An 18,741-nucleotide genomic window follows, 5' to 3' on the forward strand; every position below is an offset into this window, starting at 1 on the left:
TGCATCATCTTGCTCCCTGCCTTCATGTCCACATGGCCTTCTCACCATCTGTGTCTGTGTCCAGACTCCCCTCTTACAAGAACAGTCAGTGGATTGGGGGCCACCTGCTCCCATGTGACCTTCTCCTAGCTAGTTACATTTATTTCCAAATAAGGTCACTTGCTGCACTATTGCGGGGTGAGGACTGAACATGGATTTTGGGGGACACGGTTCACCCATCACATCTGGTACTCAGGGAGGCTTACTGACAGGTGGTACTGGCACAGACGCCCTCAGGGAGGGGTACATGTGGCCATGGGGGGGGTGGTGGCCCAGGTGCTCAGGACCTGGCAGGAGCCCTGGAATGCTCAGGAAGCAGAAACAGGCCAGGTGGTCAGGCTGGGAGCAAGGTCAGGCGGAGGTGGGCAGGAATGGAGGTTGCCACTCAGACTTCACTTACATCTATCTACAGGCCTCTGCTCACTCTGCGTGCCACTGGAGCTCCCGGGCTTTGAGTGCTGGCCAGTCTGTTGCAGGCCCACCAGGCAGGCTGTGAGACCTGCTTTCAGGCCGGGAGACACGACTTGGCCTAGAGGGGCAGCCCTGGGAGTCAAGCAATGGTGGGATTCTGTGTGAAGACAGGACAGCAGGATTTGCTGGTAGAGCAAGTGTCAGTGATGAGAACAGGCAAAGATGGAGACTGCACTGAGCTGTTGTCTGTCCTGAGTCTGGAAGACGGCAAAGCTTTGTCAGAGCTTTCGGTGGGAAGGTGCAAAGGGCTTCTGGATTGTTGGCGGTGAACCTAAAACTGCTAGACATCCAGGCAGACTGGGAGGCAGGTGGAGTGAGTGGACAGGAGTGTGTGCAGTGGGAGTGCGGATGGAGTGAGTGCGGACGGAGTGAGTGTGGATGGGAGTGTGTGTGCGCAACAGTGAGTGTGGACGGAGTGAGTGCGGACGGAGTGAGTGGACGGGAGTGTGTGTGCGGTGGGAGTGCGGTCGGAGTGAGAGTGGACCCAGCGAGTGTGGAGCGCAGCGCGGGGCGCCACGCCCGGCTCCGGCGTCTTGGGTGCGGGGCGCGCGCAGAGCCTGCCCCGCGGCCCCCCCACCCGGCAGCGCGGCGCGCGGGCGCGTGTTTGGAGCGGTCGGTTCGCTCGGCGTCCTCGGCGTCCCCAGCGGTGCAGCAGCGGGAGCAGCCTCGGTCCCCGCGCCGCTAGAGCGTCAGACCCGCGGTGCCCAGGCACCGGCGGAGCCTCCGGCCGGAGGGAGGCTGTGGGCGCGCAGGGCGTCTCTAGTCAGACCCCCGCAGCTGCACCCGGCGTTCTGTCCTGCGGCGCGGGAGGAGGAGCGCCGGGAGCCGGGACGATGGCGTCGCCCCCCAGCCCGGCCTCGGGAGGCGCGGTCCCCACCACGCCGAGCCCGCCGCGGATGCGTCAGGTGGGTGCGCACTGCGGGCCTGTGACCTCGCCCGGGAGGAGCGCGGAGGACACGGACCCTGGCCGGGGTCTCTGGGCACCGCTTCTGAGTCTCGTTCACCTCGTACACGCTGACACTCGTGCGCTCACACGCACACACGCTCGTACACTCACGGACACACGCTTATGCATTGCCCATACACGGCGGCGACACACGCTTACACACACTTGCACACGGTCTTGCACACGCGGCGCACCCCATCTGTCACATGACCACTGGAGCTGTGCTGCTCCCGGGAGCCCGGGGTGCCCTGGGGAAATGCACCCCAGACCCAGATCCTCCAGGGACTGGGCAGGGGCTGCTGGAAGGTTCCCTTCCCACCCACAGGGACCTGCCCAGAGGTTAACACGAGCTCAACTTTCACACAGCCACGCCCAGGCCTCGCAGCCCCCCGAAAGCATGTGCCCCTGCACCCATGCCTGCCGGGACAGGGTCCCCGACACTGCAGAGGGGCGCACATTTCCTCGGCTGTTTGAAGAAGCCCTGTTTCTGTTTGTAGGGTGATATTTAAACAAGGGAGTGCCCCATCTGGTGGTCTGTGGTTTGGTATCTAGCCGAGCTTTGGTTTTTCTCTGGCTGCCATTGTCGGGAACCACCCCACTGGCGCGCAGGCTCTCCCCAAGTGCCGCTTGCCCTGTTCAGGTGGGTACGCGTGCGAGGTGGGGTGCTCGGACTGCAAGAGGCCCCTGCACCAGAGGGCTGGGTTCCTGTTAGAAGTGGGCCCAGCTGGTGATGGGACCCTGTGCCTGCAGAAGGGTCTTTCCCTAGGGCGGTGTGGGCATTTGCAGGAACTCCAGAAGCTCAGAATTAATTCATGCACACATGGCGGTGGAAAGCAAGGTCTTTGCCACAGCTGAATTTGGGCATGTATACATGGGGTTATTTTGGGGACAACCTTTTTCAGGGACAAGCATATTTTATGCAATGACTGAAAATTGACATGTACTTTCTTTTTAATGGGGCCATGTGTCCCGAAGACATTGTTAGGGTTTTACATCCTTACAGAAGGTGGGACCACTTTTAGGGCAGTGCAGTTTTAATTGCAGTGGGAGCTGCTTTTGCTCGGAAGACTGGTGGCAGGTGTCATTAACCCTTCTGCGATATGTGTGCATCTAAAAGTGACAGTGAAATTGTTGCTATTTGCAGTGTAAGAGGAAGCAGATCCTGGGCAGAAAATAGTTTCTCATCCATGTGGCTCATGTGTATGTGTGTAACTCACATAAGCACTGGGGAAGTAAAAGTGTTACAGAGAATATACACACTCACAGATGTCTGTGAAATCTAATTCCGTGTTTAGAACACATCTGTGGTCTGAGAAGTAGTTTGCATGGAAATGGTTCCAAGGAATCATGTGCAGGGAAGGTCGTTGTTTTGCAGAGTAGTCAGGACTTGGAGGGCCTCAGAATCAGAGGCCAGCAGGGACCTCAGGCTGCAGCGTCCTGTGTGTCTTGTGTCCTTTGGTCACCTGCACGCAGATGACCCGAGAGCCACTCGGCAACCGAGCGTTCACTGGCCCAGGATACAGAAATAGGCTGCTGGAATCACTGGTCATTCCAGGCGAGCTGACCCGTCCAGGCAGGTGGCTGGGAAGCCCTGACGCCCTCTGACTGCAGAGTCACCGTTTGCCTGCAAGTGATTTTGAGCAAATTAGAAATAAAAAACAGGGACAGAGTGCCTTCCTGTGAAGTGGTGAAATACGTTAGGCCCTATCCCAGTATCTAGAGCTGTGTCTCTGGTTCCCAGACGTTTCTTCTTGTTCATTAATAATTCTTTTTCAAATCTATTTTGGATCGAATCAGAATTGAATTAAAATCTGAATTGTTTTCCACTTTCTAAACCACGGTTGAGAGAAAAAGTATAATTGAAAATGTACAGGAGTCCAAAGGAATGAAAGACTTTAATTAAAGACATTACATGGACGTTAGCAACAGATACATCTATTGATCATAATTTTAATTATATATGGAAATTTAGATGTAAAAAGTCTTTTAGAAAGGCTTTTAGTGTATGTAAATATAACTGGTAAATTACTACATTTGCCTACTAATTTCAATGAAAATATGCTATGTGAAGATTCCCTTATTCAACAAACATTTATTTCACATCCAGTAATGTTCACGCCCTAAAGTGAAGAAACGAACAGGATAAAAATCTTATTCATTAGCCAGTGTGGGTATTTTTGAGACAAGCATTAAAGTATTTAAAGTTTGAGTTTCTTATAAGGTCCTTTCCACATTATAAAAATATCTATTTCTCAGCTTTTTGTTTTGACTATCCTCTAATAGTAAGCTTAAAAATAATACAAGTTTTTTAGACCTAAAAAGTCATGTTTGCACCTATTTGATATATATCTGCTTTTTAAAAATTACCTAATATATTACTAGAATTACATATCAGATACTATATATATTATTTTTACAACTTTGTATTTTGGATAAAGACTTTTTTAAAGCTTTTGGGAAATGCTGGTAGAGCATGAAATAACTTAATTCTGTCACGTTCAAGGAGAGAAAAACTTATCAGTGTAATCTGTCTCCTCAAGTTCCTAAAGATAGAAGATATTTAATTCCCCCTTCCCCTCTTTTTTAAGAAAAGGGTTATCTTTCCTTTATATTATTTGACTAAGGTACAGAAGTTTCACTTACATTTTTAAACATCTAAGTCAGATAAGTTCCCAAAAAGACAAATTTTCTGAGTTTTATCCTGTGTTTATTCATTTAGGACTTTGTAAAACATTAAGAGATGGTAGTTTTGCACCTGAGTTGTAAGCACTTTGCGCGTATTATGTGTGTTAAGAGACCCACGTGATTCCTCGGCCCTGACAGAAGCTTTAAGTCCATGAATTGCAGGAGTGTTGTCAGGATATGGGCCCCACCATCTTTCGGGTGAGCTCTGATGGGGCTTCTGAGGCACTGACTGTTTGAGAACTGGGGAGCTATAAGACATCCTTTGTAATTGGTGCCAGTAAAATGTGGGGTGTTTTCTTGTTACACAATAAGCCCTCCCTCAAGGTCTGTGGGTATTGGTGTCCGTTCATTTGCTGTAGAAACAGAGACCTCCCACTGTGGGTGGTGCTGACACACCCACCGGAGCCTGGTGCCCTGAGCTATAGATGCAGTTTTCACAGCAGTCCTATGGAGGAGATACTGTTATTCCCATTTTCCAGATGAGAAACTTCTGTTTAGAGAAACTAAGTTACACGTACTCAAGGTTCCTTGCACCTCTGGGATTTAGAACATGGTCTTAGGGACGCCTGTTTCACAGCCACTGTCATGTATTGTCTTCCTCTTCTCGTTTTCAGACACTGTGACAATTGAGGCAGCGTCTCCTTGCACTTTGGCTACTTAGTGCTATCTGTAACCTTTAGGTTACCTTGAAATTAACTGTAGGATTTACAGCAGAGTTGAAATAATTTTCATTACTCTAATTCATCGAATGAGAATGGCTTGAATTACATTTTCACTTCCAAAGTCTCTCAGAGAGTGCTTCTCCAGCCTCCTGGTCCCTGAGAGGACAGGCTGAGTGAGCCCTCAGCTGGCTTGTGCTTCATCTGAGAGGCAATTATTCTGCAGCTTCCACCGCCGTCCTGAGAAACCAGTTCTGAGAATGACTTGCATTAATGGAGTCTCCTTGAATGGACATAAATAAATAATAGGCTTACATTTTCAAGTTTTTCAGTTTCTCCTAATACTAATTCCATTCTTTGTTTATGCTTGTCAAGTTATATTTTGCATTTCCGTGTTATGCGAAGTACTTAAGCTACAAAAGAGGATAATTTCCTTCAGACAGCCAGGGATGGGAGAACAAGGCAACAAATGAATGTAGCGATCACTGACATAATTGGTTTAGATTTTTTAAATTTGCTTTTAATTTACATACAGTAAAATTCACTTTGTACAGTTTAATGAGTCGACAAATACTTAGAGTTGTGTGTCACCACCACAATCTGGGTGCAGGACAACTCTGTCTCCCTGAAACATCCTCGTGCTAATTCCACTGCCGTGGAAGACAGCCTCCAACCTCCAGCCTCTGCCACTGAGCTGCCCTCTGTCCCTGTGGTTTTGCCTTTTCCAAGATGTCATGTCAATGAAATCATCCAGAATACAACCTTTTGAGATTGGCTTTTTTTTCACTCAGCACAATACCCTTCATCTCCTTCCAGCTCCTCCTGTGTGTCAACAACTTGTGCCGTCTCACTGGGTGTGGTGCTCATTGCACGCGTGACCCACAGCTTAGCCATTCGGTGAGGACGCTGGGGCTGGCACAGGTTGGGGCAATTACGAATAAAGCTGCTGTTAAACACTGGTGTGCAGGGTTTGTGTGGACATGAGTTTTCATTTCTCTTGCATGTGTACCTAGGAACAGGATTGCTGGGTCACAGGGTGAGTGTATGTTTAACTTTACAAGAAACTGCCAAACTGTCTTCCAAAGTGGCTTCCCTGATTCTGCGTCCCTTCCAACAATGAGTGACCACGCCCACTGCTGAGCCTCTGTGCCAGCAAGTGGAGGTGTCCTTTTTATGTTTTTGTTTTAGTCATTCTAGTAGGTGTACAGATGTATCTCCTTGCTATTTTAATTTGCCCTTCTATAATAAGTGATAATATTGAATACCTTTAATGTGTTTATTTGCCACCCTTCCATTTTCTTTCTTGAAGCGTCCAAATATTTTGGTCATTTCTTAAATTGGATTGTTGTTTTCTCATTGTTGAATTTAGAGAGTTATTCATATATTCTGGATCCAAATTCTTTGTGATTTGAAAATATTTTCTCTCAGTCTTTTTCTTGTCTTTTCATTCTCTTCAGTGTCTTACTCAGAGCAAAGGTTTTTAGTTTTGATGAAATCCATTTATCAATTTTTCTGCTATGAGCTGTTTATTTAAGAGCTCTTTTCTTAACCCAAAGTCACAAAAAGTTTTTCCCATATTTTCTTTTAAAAGTTTCGTAGTTTTAACATTTTATATTTAAGTCTATCGTCCATTTAGAGTTGATTTTTGTGACACATGGATCAGGGTTCTTTGCTCCTTTCTCTCTCTCTGTTGTCTCCCTCCCTTTCTTTATGGATGAGGTTGTCCAGTTGTTTCAGCATCATCTGATGAAGAGACCATGCATTACTTGTTAAATTGCCTTTGCATCTGTGTAAAGAATCACTTGACATGTTGGCATGAGTTCATTTCTGGATTCTCACCGTAGATTTAGATATTTTGAGTTTCTCATATTTTATAAAAGTGAAGTGCATTCAATAAAACTGTACAAGGAAGCCAATGGAGAAAAGACAGGAAAACAATGTCACATGGTATACCCTACCTGATGGCTACAGACAGGTCCTAGAGGCTTTAAGGAAACGTTTTCTAAATCAGCTCTGTTGAACATGGGCAATGAGATGAGAAGCAATGGGCTTTGGAGAAGAGCAGCGTTTCATGTTTTTGTGAAGAGTAATTATGTGGGTTATAGGACATTCAGGACCCAACTCTCTGTTCCTGGGGACACACAGGCTTGAGTTCCACAGTGTGTAAACCTGGCTTTTATAGCAGACCACCTCAGACACAGCGCTTTTAGACAGGAATCGCGTTTGCTCATCAGTCTGCAGTTGGAGTCTGCAGATGAGGACAGTGGGGTGGGCCTTGGAGGCGGAGCCTGAGGAGGACAGTGGGGTGGGCCTTGGAGGCGGAGCCTGATGAGGACGGTGGGGTGGGCCTTGGAGGCGGAGCCTGATGAGGACAGTGGGGTGGGCCTCCGGATGGAGGCTGCAGGTGAGTCCGCAACTGGGCCTGGACTCCCCAGGACTGCTCACTCACATGTCTGGTGGTCAGTGCTGGCGATGTTGAGGGCTGACACCTATGTGAGTCCTCTCCCCATGCACTGTTGTCTTGCCCCCAGCCTGGGCTTGGGTTCTGAGAATCATGCAGAAACCATGCCGTCTTCATGAACTAGCGTGGAAATCACACGGGGTCATTTCTGCCATGCCCTCCCTGTTGGCCAGGGTCGTCACCCAGATTCACGGGGGGACACAGACCCCATTGCTCTGGAGGGAGAATATCCATACACCACCTTGTGAGGACAGCACATGAGGACAGCACGTGAGGCCACCTGGGGAAACACCTGCCACACAGCGAGGACTCGACCAGCACAGAGTAAGCTGGGATACCAGCTGCACGCCATTCTTGTGATCAGGCCAGGAGGTAATACAGATGGGACAAGAACTGTTAAAGAAGCGTTTGACAGGACTGTCCCCACGCAAATCTTTTTAAGTAACTCTGTGCAAACATGGACTTTCCTTTCTACTGGTTGGTCCTGGCCTTGGGTTCTACCCTCGGATTTTGGAGTGTGTTATACCCCCATCCCCACTCCCCCCCGGAGCCACAGACAGGGCCCCTCGGCCACACCTGTACTGCACAGTGAGGACCACATGGGGACAGGAGACCCACTCACACGGGACCAGCAGCTGGTCTTCGGAACTGTGCTGAGTAGCCAGGACCCAGAAGCTTGGCGCCGGGCTTCCAGGCTCCTCTGGCCGGGAACGATGTGTGTGTTCTCCAGGAGGCCGACTGAGGGCAGCGGCACCCTGACCGATGCTTGTTTGTGGGCCGTGTAGACAGAGCTGGACGGCGAAGGCTGGTGTCCAGACGTCTTGTGCCGAGTCTGGTTTGGTCACTTGCTAGCGTGGGGCCCTAGGCAGCCCACGTAACCTGGGTGCCTGTCTTCACCTATGGAGTGCGGGTCGTGGCACAAAGTTAGTTTACAGGCTAAACAGTAATTGGTCCTTGAACAACGCTGGGCTGAGGGGCGCTGAGCCCCGTTTGGTCAAAAATCCACGTATAACTTTTGACTCCCCCAAAACTTAATTACAGTGTCCGTCAGTGTCCTTGGGGGATTGGTTCCAGGACCCCGCGCCCCGCCCCACCGCCTGATATTAAAGTCCGGGGTACTCGTGTGCCCCCTAAAATGGCACAGATCCGGCCCACACAGTCAGCCTTCCCATCCGTGGACGGAAAACAGTGCAGCTGTTTACCGAAAAGCCCGCATGGGAGCGCCCTGTCCCCCTTCCCTCCAGTCCCAGCCCTGTCGTCCAGGGGCCGCTGTGTCATGCACACAAAGCCTTCGCCGGTGTCTGGTAAATAACGGCGTTGTGTCAGCCAGTGTTGTCACACGGTGAATGCTTAGTAAATAGCCTGTCCCCTTTCCCACGGACCCCACGCGGGGACACAGCCATCTTCCCGGGGTACAGCTGCCCTGGGTGCACCCGACTAACTGAGTAAATACATTATTTAATCTCGCTAAGCCTTGGTTTTGTAATATACAAAGTGCGAACAATTGTCATTCTGTCACATAGGCCGGTTCTTAAACTCTAATGACAACTTTTGTGCAAGTACTTACTAAGCAATAAATTATTACAGATGTGTACTTTATTGTGAAAAACGGTAATTTTAATTTCACTTGTTTGTGCCGTAAGAGTCTTGGTTAACTAAATGAACATTATTCTAACAGTTTATAAACGTAATTTTACTATATTTTTTTAACTGAAGAAGTCACATAAGAATGTGGTAATAACTTCTTAGATTCATAGACGTGAAAAGTAAACCTCACTCCAAACCCACACGCTGCAGTTCCCTCCCCTAAATCAACTACTTCTTATGTATTCCCTCCAGAAAAATTCTGTTCACAGAATTTTTATCTACATGCTCCCCCCCCCTTTTATTTACACAAGTAGGAGCTCACTGTACACATCGCTTTACACTGTTTCTTCCATAAACTGCGTTCTCGTCATCATTCCATTTTGGTACATACATTTCAGTTTTCATTCAGTTACATGTTACTTTATTGAATGAATGTGTCGTAATTCATTTCCCTCTTTATGAATGGACATCAGGTTGTCTCTCGCTTTTACTGAGTGAAAGTCTTGCGCCTTTGGATTTAAGAATATGTGTGGTATACAGGGGTCTTTGAACACATATATTGGTAGATAAATTCCCAGAAATAAAACCATGGGATCAAAGGCTGCTTTTCAGGCCTCTCACTTCTGAGCACCGTATTCAATGTTTGAACAACTGAGTAACCGAGTTACATCAATTTGGGTGTAATTCAGGTATTCAGCTGCCAGTCAAGTTTTACCTTTGCACATTTTTGTTGTTTCCTCCATTTGTAAATATTACATGCTTATGTGTCAGCAGATTAGGAAAAGAGCCATCGAAACCTTGTGCCCAGTCACGATGGACCAGACCGCCTGGGAACTTTTCTTCCTTGCATCACATCAGATTATTCAACTGCAGTGTTCTTAGTAAGCATCGTTTGTGCTCACGTTTCCGAGTTCCTCCTTCGCTGTACTTCTTGTCAGTCACCTGATGACTCATGTCTGTAACAACCTGGAAAGCAGAGAGCCCAGATTTCACTTTCAGATTCCTTAAGTGGACGCCCAGAGGACATGAGACCTATGCCTGTTCTCGAGAATTCAGTCCTGCAGATGAGACCAAGCAGCGTGTACCAGCTTTCTGAGATGTGGAGAGAACGATAGACACCCTAAGAGCAAAACGCCGTGGGGACAGATAAGAGAAGTGTGTCAGGTTTAGTGGGCCAGTTGGAACTTGAGTCATCGCAAGATGGTTTAGTCCTGACAGGTGGAGACTGGATGAGAAGTATTTCCAGTCCAGAACAAGCAGCAGGAACACAACGGGGTTGGGAAGTAACTTCAGGAAACATTCATTGCTTTTCCGTCAGCTTCATAACAAAATCCAAGGAAAACAGGATGTTTGCTCTGCACAGTAATTCTGCCATGCTCCCGTAGCATCCTGGAGCCTTTCAATCACATTGCCACCCTGCGGTCCCCTCTAAAGAGAAATTCTGGGCTCTGGCTGTGTGTCCGGATTTCAGTTGAAGGAATAACTTATTTCAGAGGCAGAACAATGATAGATTTAAGATCATAGCTCTCGCTAAGATCCTTTTGTGCAAATGCAACTTGCAGAACACTCAGGAAAAAATGAAGATTGTGATAGATACTGCTTATCTGGTTGGGCTGCTTTGAGCAGCAGAATCTTGACTGAAATCCAGGTACTGGACCACATATTTTTTTTTATTACAAAGCTTGGAAGCTCTTAATTCAGGACCTCATGAAGGTAGTAAAAGAATTCATAGAGAACAATGGATCTCACACTATACAATGAAAATCACACATGTTTAAGATACAATAACCTAAACACATCTCTGTGATGACTAACTCTCTCCTGTGGGGTTTCGATATGGAATCCTGTGTCTCTTAAGTAGGAAGGCTCAGTGCTGTCTGGGGTTCCTTTCTTCCAGATGCAGACTGATCATATTCTGACCCCACAGGCCTTCCCAGCCATGTCTGTGTGGGTTGGTAACTTCCTTGTTCTAGGGCCATTACCATTATTTGCATACAAGGTCTGACAAGTAAGTTTGCAAACTTGTTGCAACAATGTTGCTAACCTTTTTTGATATCAGAGGGATTATTCATTATGAATTTGTACCAACTGGACAAACAGTTAACCAAGTTTACTATGTGGAAGTGCTGAAAGGGCTGCGTGAAAAAGTTAGACGGCCTGAATTTTTGCCAACAATTCATGGCTCTTGCATCATGACAATGCACCAGTTCACACAGCACTGTCTGTGAGGGAGTTTTTAGCCAGTAAACAAATGACTGTATTGGAACACCCTCTCTACTCACCTGGGCTGTCCCCTGATGGCTTCTTTCTTTACCAGAAAATAAAGGAAATATTGAAAGGAAGACATTTGGATGACTTCATGGGACATGAAGGGTAATACGATGACAGCTCTGATGGCCATTCCAGAAAAAGAGTTCCAAAATTGCTTTGAAGGGTGGACTAGGCGCTGGTGTCGGTGCATAACTTCCCAAGGGGATAACTTCGAAGGTGACCTTAGTGATATTCAGCAATGAGGTATGTAGCACTTTTTCTAGGATGAGTTCATGAACTTAATTGTCAGACCTCGTTTTAATCTTATTTGATGCTGATGTGATTTAATTAGAAAAAAATCACTAAATTAATTTAATTAAAAAACAATTTAAATGTTATTTAATGTACTAAGTTTTATCATCTGATTTCTGGGGTGTTTTCCTTCTACCATTTTACTTTGCAAAACTCCCGCCCTTATGTACCTGATCATAGTCTGACCCAGTAACCAGTGCTTTCGCCGTAACCAGTGCTTTCGTCACAATCTCCAGTGGGTCAGCGGCAGGTGATGGGAGGCATGTTTTAAGCTTACTGGTCATTTCTTGATTAGAGTTCAGGCTGAGAACAGAACTGTTTGGGCAGAATGCAGAGTCAAGTTCCTTCCTGCGTGGCATGTGACCGGAAGCAGAACTTGGGGGGCGAGTTTAGGGGATGGGAGCCCAGCAAGAAGCCATAGATGCCAGGTGCTCGCTGAAAATGTTGCCTCACAGCTGAAAGAAGTCAGAAGGGACAGCAGCATTCCAGTTATTGTTACAGTGTGTCGTATGTGCTGCCTGGGGAATTTTTTTCCTTTTAATGAAATTATGCAAGCATTCTTTTGTTTTACCTGAGCAGCTCTGAAAACAGATGTTTTGTTTCTTTAAATGCTTTGTTTTTTAGCAGCTGATCTAAAATCTTCCACAGTATCTTACATACAAGCTATTTGTCTCAATACATTTCCTTTATAATGCACGGTAGCGTGCCAGCCACTGGCATTGAAAGCCAGACTCCCGGAAATGCAATTTTCCAAATCCATTAACCTTTACTCAACTCTCTGGTAATAAATGTAGAAGAATCACGTCATTTTTCTGCAGTGTGTGATCTAATATCAGTCGGGTTTGTCAGACCTTTTTCCTGACTGTGCGACAGCATAGGCTTACAAAACTAAAACATCTTCCCACAGATTTTATGAATACAGAGTTTCTCTATCGATGTCTGTCTTCACTTTAATATTAGGAGGTTATTTCACTCTAGTTCATTTATACCTCAAGTCAAATTAACCCTTGCTGGAGCTGGGAACTGGGAACTGGGTTTAACAGGTTTCACTAGTTTGCTGCCCTACATAATGGCTAATAATCACAAACATGAAGGAAAAGATTAGACTCGTGGTATTGTGATATTGCTTAAATTGTGTGAGCTTTTACAAATTAAAAAATAGCAAATAGAGTGGGTGGGGCAGGGCCTGGGCGGGCGGGGCCTGCCTGGGGCTTAAAGCCGCCAGCTGCCTGGGTGAAGGAGAGCAGTGAGCCAGCCCGCAGCCCTGACCACTCAGGACGACTCAGTAGCTAGGGCTCTGTGGGCCTCTTCCTCATCCTGAAACTTCCCGGTGGGACCGCACCGAGAGCGCCAGTCACACTTTCTGCAGTAGTGACCCCACCGCCCTGAGTCCGAGTGTGTGCGGAGCTCTGTGAAAGTTCTTTACCTGTATTACGTCATATCATTCTCCCATCATTCTGAGTCTATACAATATTGACCCCATTTTAAAGGTTGAAGACTGAGGCCCAGGAGCCAAGCACAGGGCTGCGTGAGGGGCTGGGCCCGCTTTAGGCCTCAGCCCAGGCCTGCAGCGGCCGGCGCTACCGCTGCTCACCAGGTGCGCTTCCGCCTGGGGCAGGTGGGACCGGCACCTCCAGGACTTCCGGGCCGCCGTGCAGGGAACGCACCTAGCAGGCCCTCGAAGGGAAGTGGGTGCTTGAAGGAAGCTGGAGTCTGCCGCCTGATTGGGACGAGGGAGCCCCAGAAGGCAGGGGACCCACAGGACGCGGCGCGTGCTGCGCAGTGACCAGCACTTCCGAAGGGGGTCGCCGGGGACCAGAGGTGAGTGGCCCGGGCAGAGCCAGGCCAAAAGGAGCCTCGCTCACGATGGCTCCCTCGCTCTCCTCCTGGGGCTCCCAGGCAGCTGGCTGTCCCTCCCGCTCCGCCTTCCCTTGTTCCCCAGACGTCAGCGCCTTCCCGTCGGGGGTCCTTCCCAGACCAGTCGTCCAGTCCTGCGGCCCCAGTGCGGGTCTCTCCTATCCCCGTCCCTCAGTGCTCGCTGCTCACGTCCGTAAACCTCGCCCTCGCACCCTGCAGACCCTCAAACTTAACGTGTCTAAAAGGATCTCACTGTCTGCTCCCTACCCCACAAAAAGTCTCGCACATGTGGACTAGATGGAAGGAACAGACCAGAGTGTGGTTTTATAATGTACTTTAAATAATTAAGGAATTTCAAAGCACTTGACTATGTAATGGACAATTCCCATGTTTGTTGTCCCAGGATCGCGTTGGCAAATGGAAAAGCCATTATGTGCTGAGAGAGAACTTCAATTTGGCCGTGACTGTTAAGTAGGGAAGGACGTAGCGGGTCCCTGAGTCAGGCTTTTGCCTCCCTGGTTGTTTTTCTGAGAAGGACTATGGGGTTATCGCAGGATGGAGGGAACGCCACGCCACCCCCAGCACCCACGGCCTCCTCTCAGTCTCTTAGCTGCAGAGAAAGTCCCAGAGCCTCTGAGGTCGGCCCTGGAGGGGCGGGTGGGGGAGGGTGCTGACCCAAGCTCCTTTGTGCCTTGTAGAGCTGGGCTGGTTGGCAAGTGAAGAGATAAACTCCTTTATCATCCTGTAGCTGCCTGGGCAGTGTCCCCTTCACCTGGAAAAGGCCGCGAGCTCCCGAATTGGACTGTAGGAGACGTTAAGTAGGGGCAATGATTCTAAAGCTGTCATTGTTTCAAATGGGAAAGTAACAATGCCCCCTTTCTCCCCCTCGCCCCCTCTCCCCCCACCCTCCCCCTCCCCCTTTTCCCCTCTCCCCCTCTCCCCCTGTCTCCCTCTCCCCCTGTTCCCCCCTCCCCCTTCCCCCCTCCCCAACCTCCCCCCCTCGCCACACACACACAGATGATGATGTTGTGGTCCAGAATCCCAGCTCCTTAATGGAGGACTCAGCCTAGAAGCACACACACATGAACACACACCATTTAGGATGTGTCAGGTAACTGTGTCTGAAGCCATAAAGACATCTGTTTACCTAACAAGGAGGCTGGCAGTTATTAGTTAGCCCCAGGATTGATTCAGGGGCTGCGTGATTGAGCTTCTGTTCCTTCTGCTTTGCGGGCCTCAGGAGTTACCTGTGTCATCTATTCCTCTTGGTCACAAGGTGGCTGCCACAATCCCAGGCGTCATGTCTTCATGTAATGTCCAAAGCAGAAAGCAAGGTTAGGGGAGGATGGCAGGGGAAGGGTGGCAGGTGATGGCCAGGTCTTTCTCTGGTCACACCGCTTTCTTATCGGAGGGAAATCTGTCCTAGAAGCCCTGTGCTAAAGCCTCCTTTCATTTCACTGTTAGACCCTTCAAATGGAGGACAGGGTGCCACGTGCTGGGGTTGGGTGTGTCATCGTGGAAACAAGTGGTGGGGACCGTTGGAGAGGTGCTGGGTGGCCAGCCAGCACTAGTTGCTACCCCTGCACAGCTGCAATTTGGTTAAATTGCAGGTCTCACGCACCTGGAAATAATTTACTGGGTATTTACCACTGCTGGGCTTAAAGACTGAATCTTCCATTCAGTTGATCCGGCTCAGTGCTTAGCTGTCTCTATGAGGGCTTGATACAAATTTCGTGGGTCAAGTTTCCATGGAGATCAAAAGCATCGTCATGTGAGAGCATCCCTTGGGGACCTAGCAGTAAAGAGCACCATTTAGGTGACACTCACAGGAACAGGCACATGTGTCCTTGACAATCGCTAAGGATGTGTTTTCAAAGAATTTATTGTTCAGTTGGTGTGGTGTATGCATCACATTACTGAAATTGCATGTGGGTTTAAATTTTAAAATATCAGTAGACACGAAGTTCTCAATTTTACACTCAAACTTCTAGGGGAATCTGTTATAGGTGGTCTATATAATAATCCTACAATAACTATTAGCTTTTCAATTCGAATAAGTACGTATGCTGGGATAAAATAAATCTCTTCAATGTAATATTCTTTGTTCATTCAGCAGTACTTATTGCATACCCACTATGTGTCAGGCAGTGTTACAGGATTTGGGAATACACAGTGACCAGATAGAGTCCTTGCCCTCAGGGAGCTTATAATCTAATATGTAGGGAAACAGAGAATAAGGGCATAAAAATAAATATATGTATGCCCCCTCATGCCCAGTAGGATGACTGCTACCAAAAGGCAGACAACAGTAAGTGTAGGTGAGGATGTGGAGAGATTGGAACCCTTGTGCATGGCTGGTGGGAATGTAAAATAGTGCAGCTGCTGTGGAAAATGGTATGGCGGGTCCTCAAATAATTGAAACTGGAACCGCCATATGATCCGGTAATTCCACTCCTGGGTACACACCCTAAAGAGCTGCCAGCAGGAACTTAGACAGACATTTGAACACCCATGTTCATAGATGCATGAAGCCAGAAGCAACCCAGGTGTCCACCAACAGGTCAGCGGCTAAGCCAAATGTGGCCCAAACACACAATGGAGTGTCACTCAGCCTTAAGAAGAAGGAAGCCCTGTCATCTGCGAGAACATGGATGGCCCTTGAGGACACTGCTGACTGAAATAGCCAGTCACAAAGGGACAAATATGCATGAATCCACTTAGATGAGGTCCCTAGAGGACTCAAATTCAGAGACAAAGTAGAAGGGTGGTTACCTGGGCTGGGGAGCTGGTGGGGAGTTGTTTCATGGGTACAGAGTTTCGTTTTGGGGCGATGGAAAGAGTTCTGAGGATACTTGCAGTAGACTGCTAAGTGCACACTTACAGTGGTTGACGGCGTTTTGTGTTACAGTATGTTTTACCAGTTTTAAGATACAGTGTCAGGGCTGTTAAGAAGGGCCACCAGGAAGGTGTGGGAGCATGGGGTGGGGGTGCGGGGCGCTGCCTAGATTTGGTGGTGGGAGAAGCCTCCCCCAGGAGTGGCCCCGGCTCAGGCCTGCTGTGTGAGAAGGGGGCGTGTTTGGGGGCCCTGGAGGCATATGTTAAAGCTTGTGAATGATTTATGAATAAAGATGAGAATGGGGAACAGCTGGATGGCCACTGTGGCCGGGGCGGGGCGAGGACAGCGGAGGGTGCGGTGTGCGGTGGACAGATGCGTACAAGTTCCGGCAGAGGGTGTGAAGCGGCCCAGCGGCTGTTCTCTGAGGGCAGAGACAGTGCCACTGCGCGAGAGCAGGTGGCGATGACGCGATTGGTGCGTTAACACTCCCTGGCCCTGTCCTGAGCATGTGTGTTGGGCCTCCAGCCCCTAAAGTGCCGTTAGTCTGGTTCCTCCCACTTTGTACCCCCCATGGCCGTCATGCCCTTCTTCTAAAGGAATCTTTCCCCCCAAATTTCAAGTTACGGAATGAGTAGTGTGCTTCTGTCCTTAGAGGCAGAGTTAAGCTGATTTTAAGAATTCCATTATTGTAAAAATTATTTAAAAAGTGTAGAGGTGACCGTGTAAGCCTTCTTGATTTCGGAATCACGGGTGATTTCCTGGAAAATGTACACGGAGAGGAGTTGTCTCAGTGTTTGTGGATGTCCAGCATTTCTTACTAGGGACTTACACACAAAACTGAGTGACACAAAGGGTCAGGACACACCTAGCGGCTGTCTGTGCGGTGTGGTTCTTGAGAAAATGCTGTGCGGCTGTTGTTCAACACAAACTTCTACGTGGAACTGAAAGAGCCCCCAGCCTCTTCCAACTGTGGCGTGATGTGTGACTGTGCAGCGAGCACCCAGTTTAGCCCCTGCAGACCCGGTGCCGGGGTGTTGTTTCGTTCACTAGAAGGAGCCCCTCTGCAAGGTTATGAATCCTCTGTGAACCTCAGTTTCTCCCCTTGGAAATAATATTTACCCGACGTGGCTGCTGTAAAGATTGAGATTGTAAGGACTGCACTCAGGGCACTCAGTTAATTGTTACGGCATTATACCTCGTGCGCCCCTGACGTCATACCGCGTGCGCCCCTGACGTCATACCGCGTGCGCCCCTGACGTCATACCTCGCGCGCCCCTGACGTCATACCTCACACGCCCCTGACGTCATACCTCATGCATCCCTAACAAAGCCGCTCAGACAATACCCGGTCTCGCGTTTGCAGTGGTCTGCACTTGCGGAGTGGATCGGGTGGCCATCTGATCACACGGCGCACAGATATGTGGGACGACCGTCTTGAGCCGTGTTGAGCGGCTGTGTGTTCGTGTAGGGAAAAGGGCACCCACGGGCACCACTGTGGACTTAGCTGCTCCGAATATTACAGTGTATTTGAACATTCCAAAGTCAGAGGAAGTTCTGCCGCGTCGTGCTCACGTCTGCGTGTTTGATGTTCCGCGGTGTTTGCCACAGCCCTGCGGGCGCTCGGGTGAGCCCTCTCGCCAGCTCGCCTGCGCCGCCGGGAAGATGCGGCCCCCGAGCCGCTGGGAGCTCGCACCGTTGCTCCCGACACCGACTCCTCGCCGGAACGTAAAGACCTTGGATTTGATGATACCCAAGTGCGTCCCAGGCATCCCACTCTCACGGAGGCTGTTGTCTGGGGGCCCAGCGCCAGCAGCACGTGGAGCGGGTGGCTCTGCCAGCGACGGAGCGCGCGAGACCAGTGCTGACGTGTCCATGCTGCCCGCAGCCAGTAGGTGCGCATAAGTGATCGCTTATCGTGACTGCAGTCAGACCTTCAGCTTTTTTTTTTTTAAAGATTTTATTGGGGAAGGGGAACAGGACTTTATTGGGGAACAATGGTCAAATTGTTGTCCTTTCAATCTTAGTTGTGGAGGGTTCTGTTCGGCTTCAAGTTGTTGTTCTTTCAGTCTTAGTTGTGGAGGGCGCAGCTCAGCTCCAGGTCCAGTTGCCGTTGCTAATTGCAGGGGGCACAGCCCACCATCCCTTGCGGGAGTCGAACCGGCAACCTTGTGGTTGAGAGGATGCGCTCCAACCAACTGAGCCATCCGGGAGCTCAGCGGCAGCTCAGCTCAAGGTGCCGTGTTCAATCTTAGTTGCAGGGGGCACAGCCCACCATCCCTTGCGGGACTCGAGGAATTGAACTGGCAACCTTGTGGTTGAGAGCCCACTGGCCCATGTGGGAATTGAACCGGCAGCCTTCGGAGTTAGGAGCACGGAGCTCTAACTGCCTGAGCCACCGGGCCGGCCCCGACCTTCAGTTTTACCATGGCTGGAGCCCCGCTGTCCTGTTCACTGGTACACACCCAGCATCCAGCTTACACATTTGTTAATGAATAAGTGAAATTTTCTTTGACTGTTCAACAATTCAACTTCAAATCAACAAGGATTAACAGTATGGGTGGATATAGGTCAAATACATTGGGGGTGGAGAGAAATTGGAAAATTGGAGGCAGACGAATGGAGGTGAGGTGAGGTGAGT

At 49.1% G+C, this 18,741-nt stretch overlaps 1 protein-coding gene across 3 annotated transcripts in view; it reads left to right on the plus strand.

The window, feature by feature from the left end:
* Window positions 1-1,152: 1,152 nt before the first annotated feature.
* Window positions 1,153-18,741, plus strand: part of ANK2 (ankyrin 2) — a 359,674-nt gene continuing 342,085 nt past the window's right edge. For 2 of the 3 annotated variants that reach the window (XM_074338595.2, XM_088792646.1), the window contains exon 1: window positions 1,153-1,415. In XM_074338595.2, the coding sequence (XP_074194696.2) occupies window positions 1,344-1,415 (72 nt within the window). In that variant the 5' untranslated portion in view covers window positions 1,153-1,343. The remainder of the gene's footprint in view (window positions 1,416-18,741) is intronic. The other variant, XM_074338609.2, reaches the window with a different exon arrangement.

The sequence above is a fragment of the Rhinolophus sinicus genome, chromosome 15 (assembly GCF_057876585.1).
Source record: "Rhinolophus sinicus isolate RSI-liver-muscle chromosome 15, RSI-T2T, whole genome shotgun sequence".
NCBI lineage: Eukaryota > Metazoa > Chordata > Mammalia > Chiroptera > Rhinolophidae > Rhinolophus > Rhinolophus sinicus.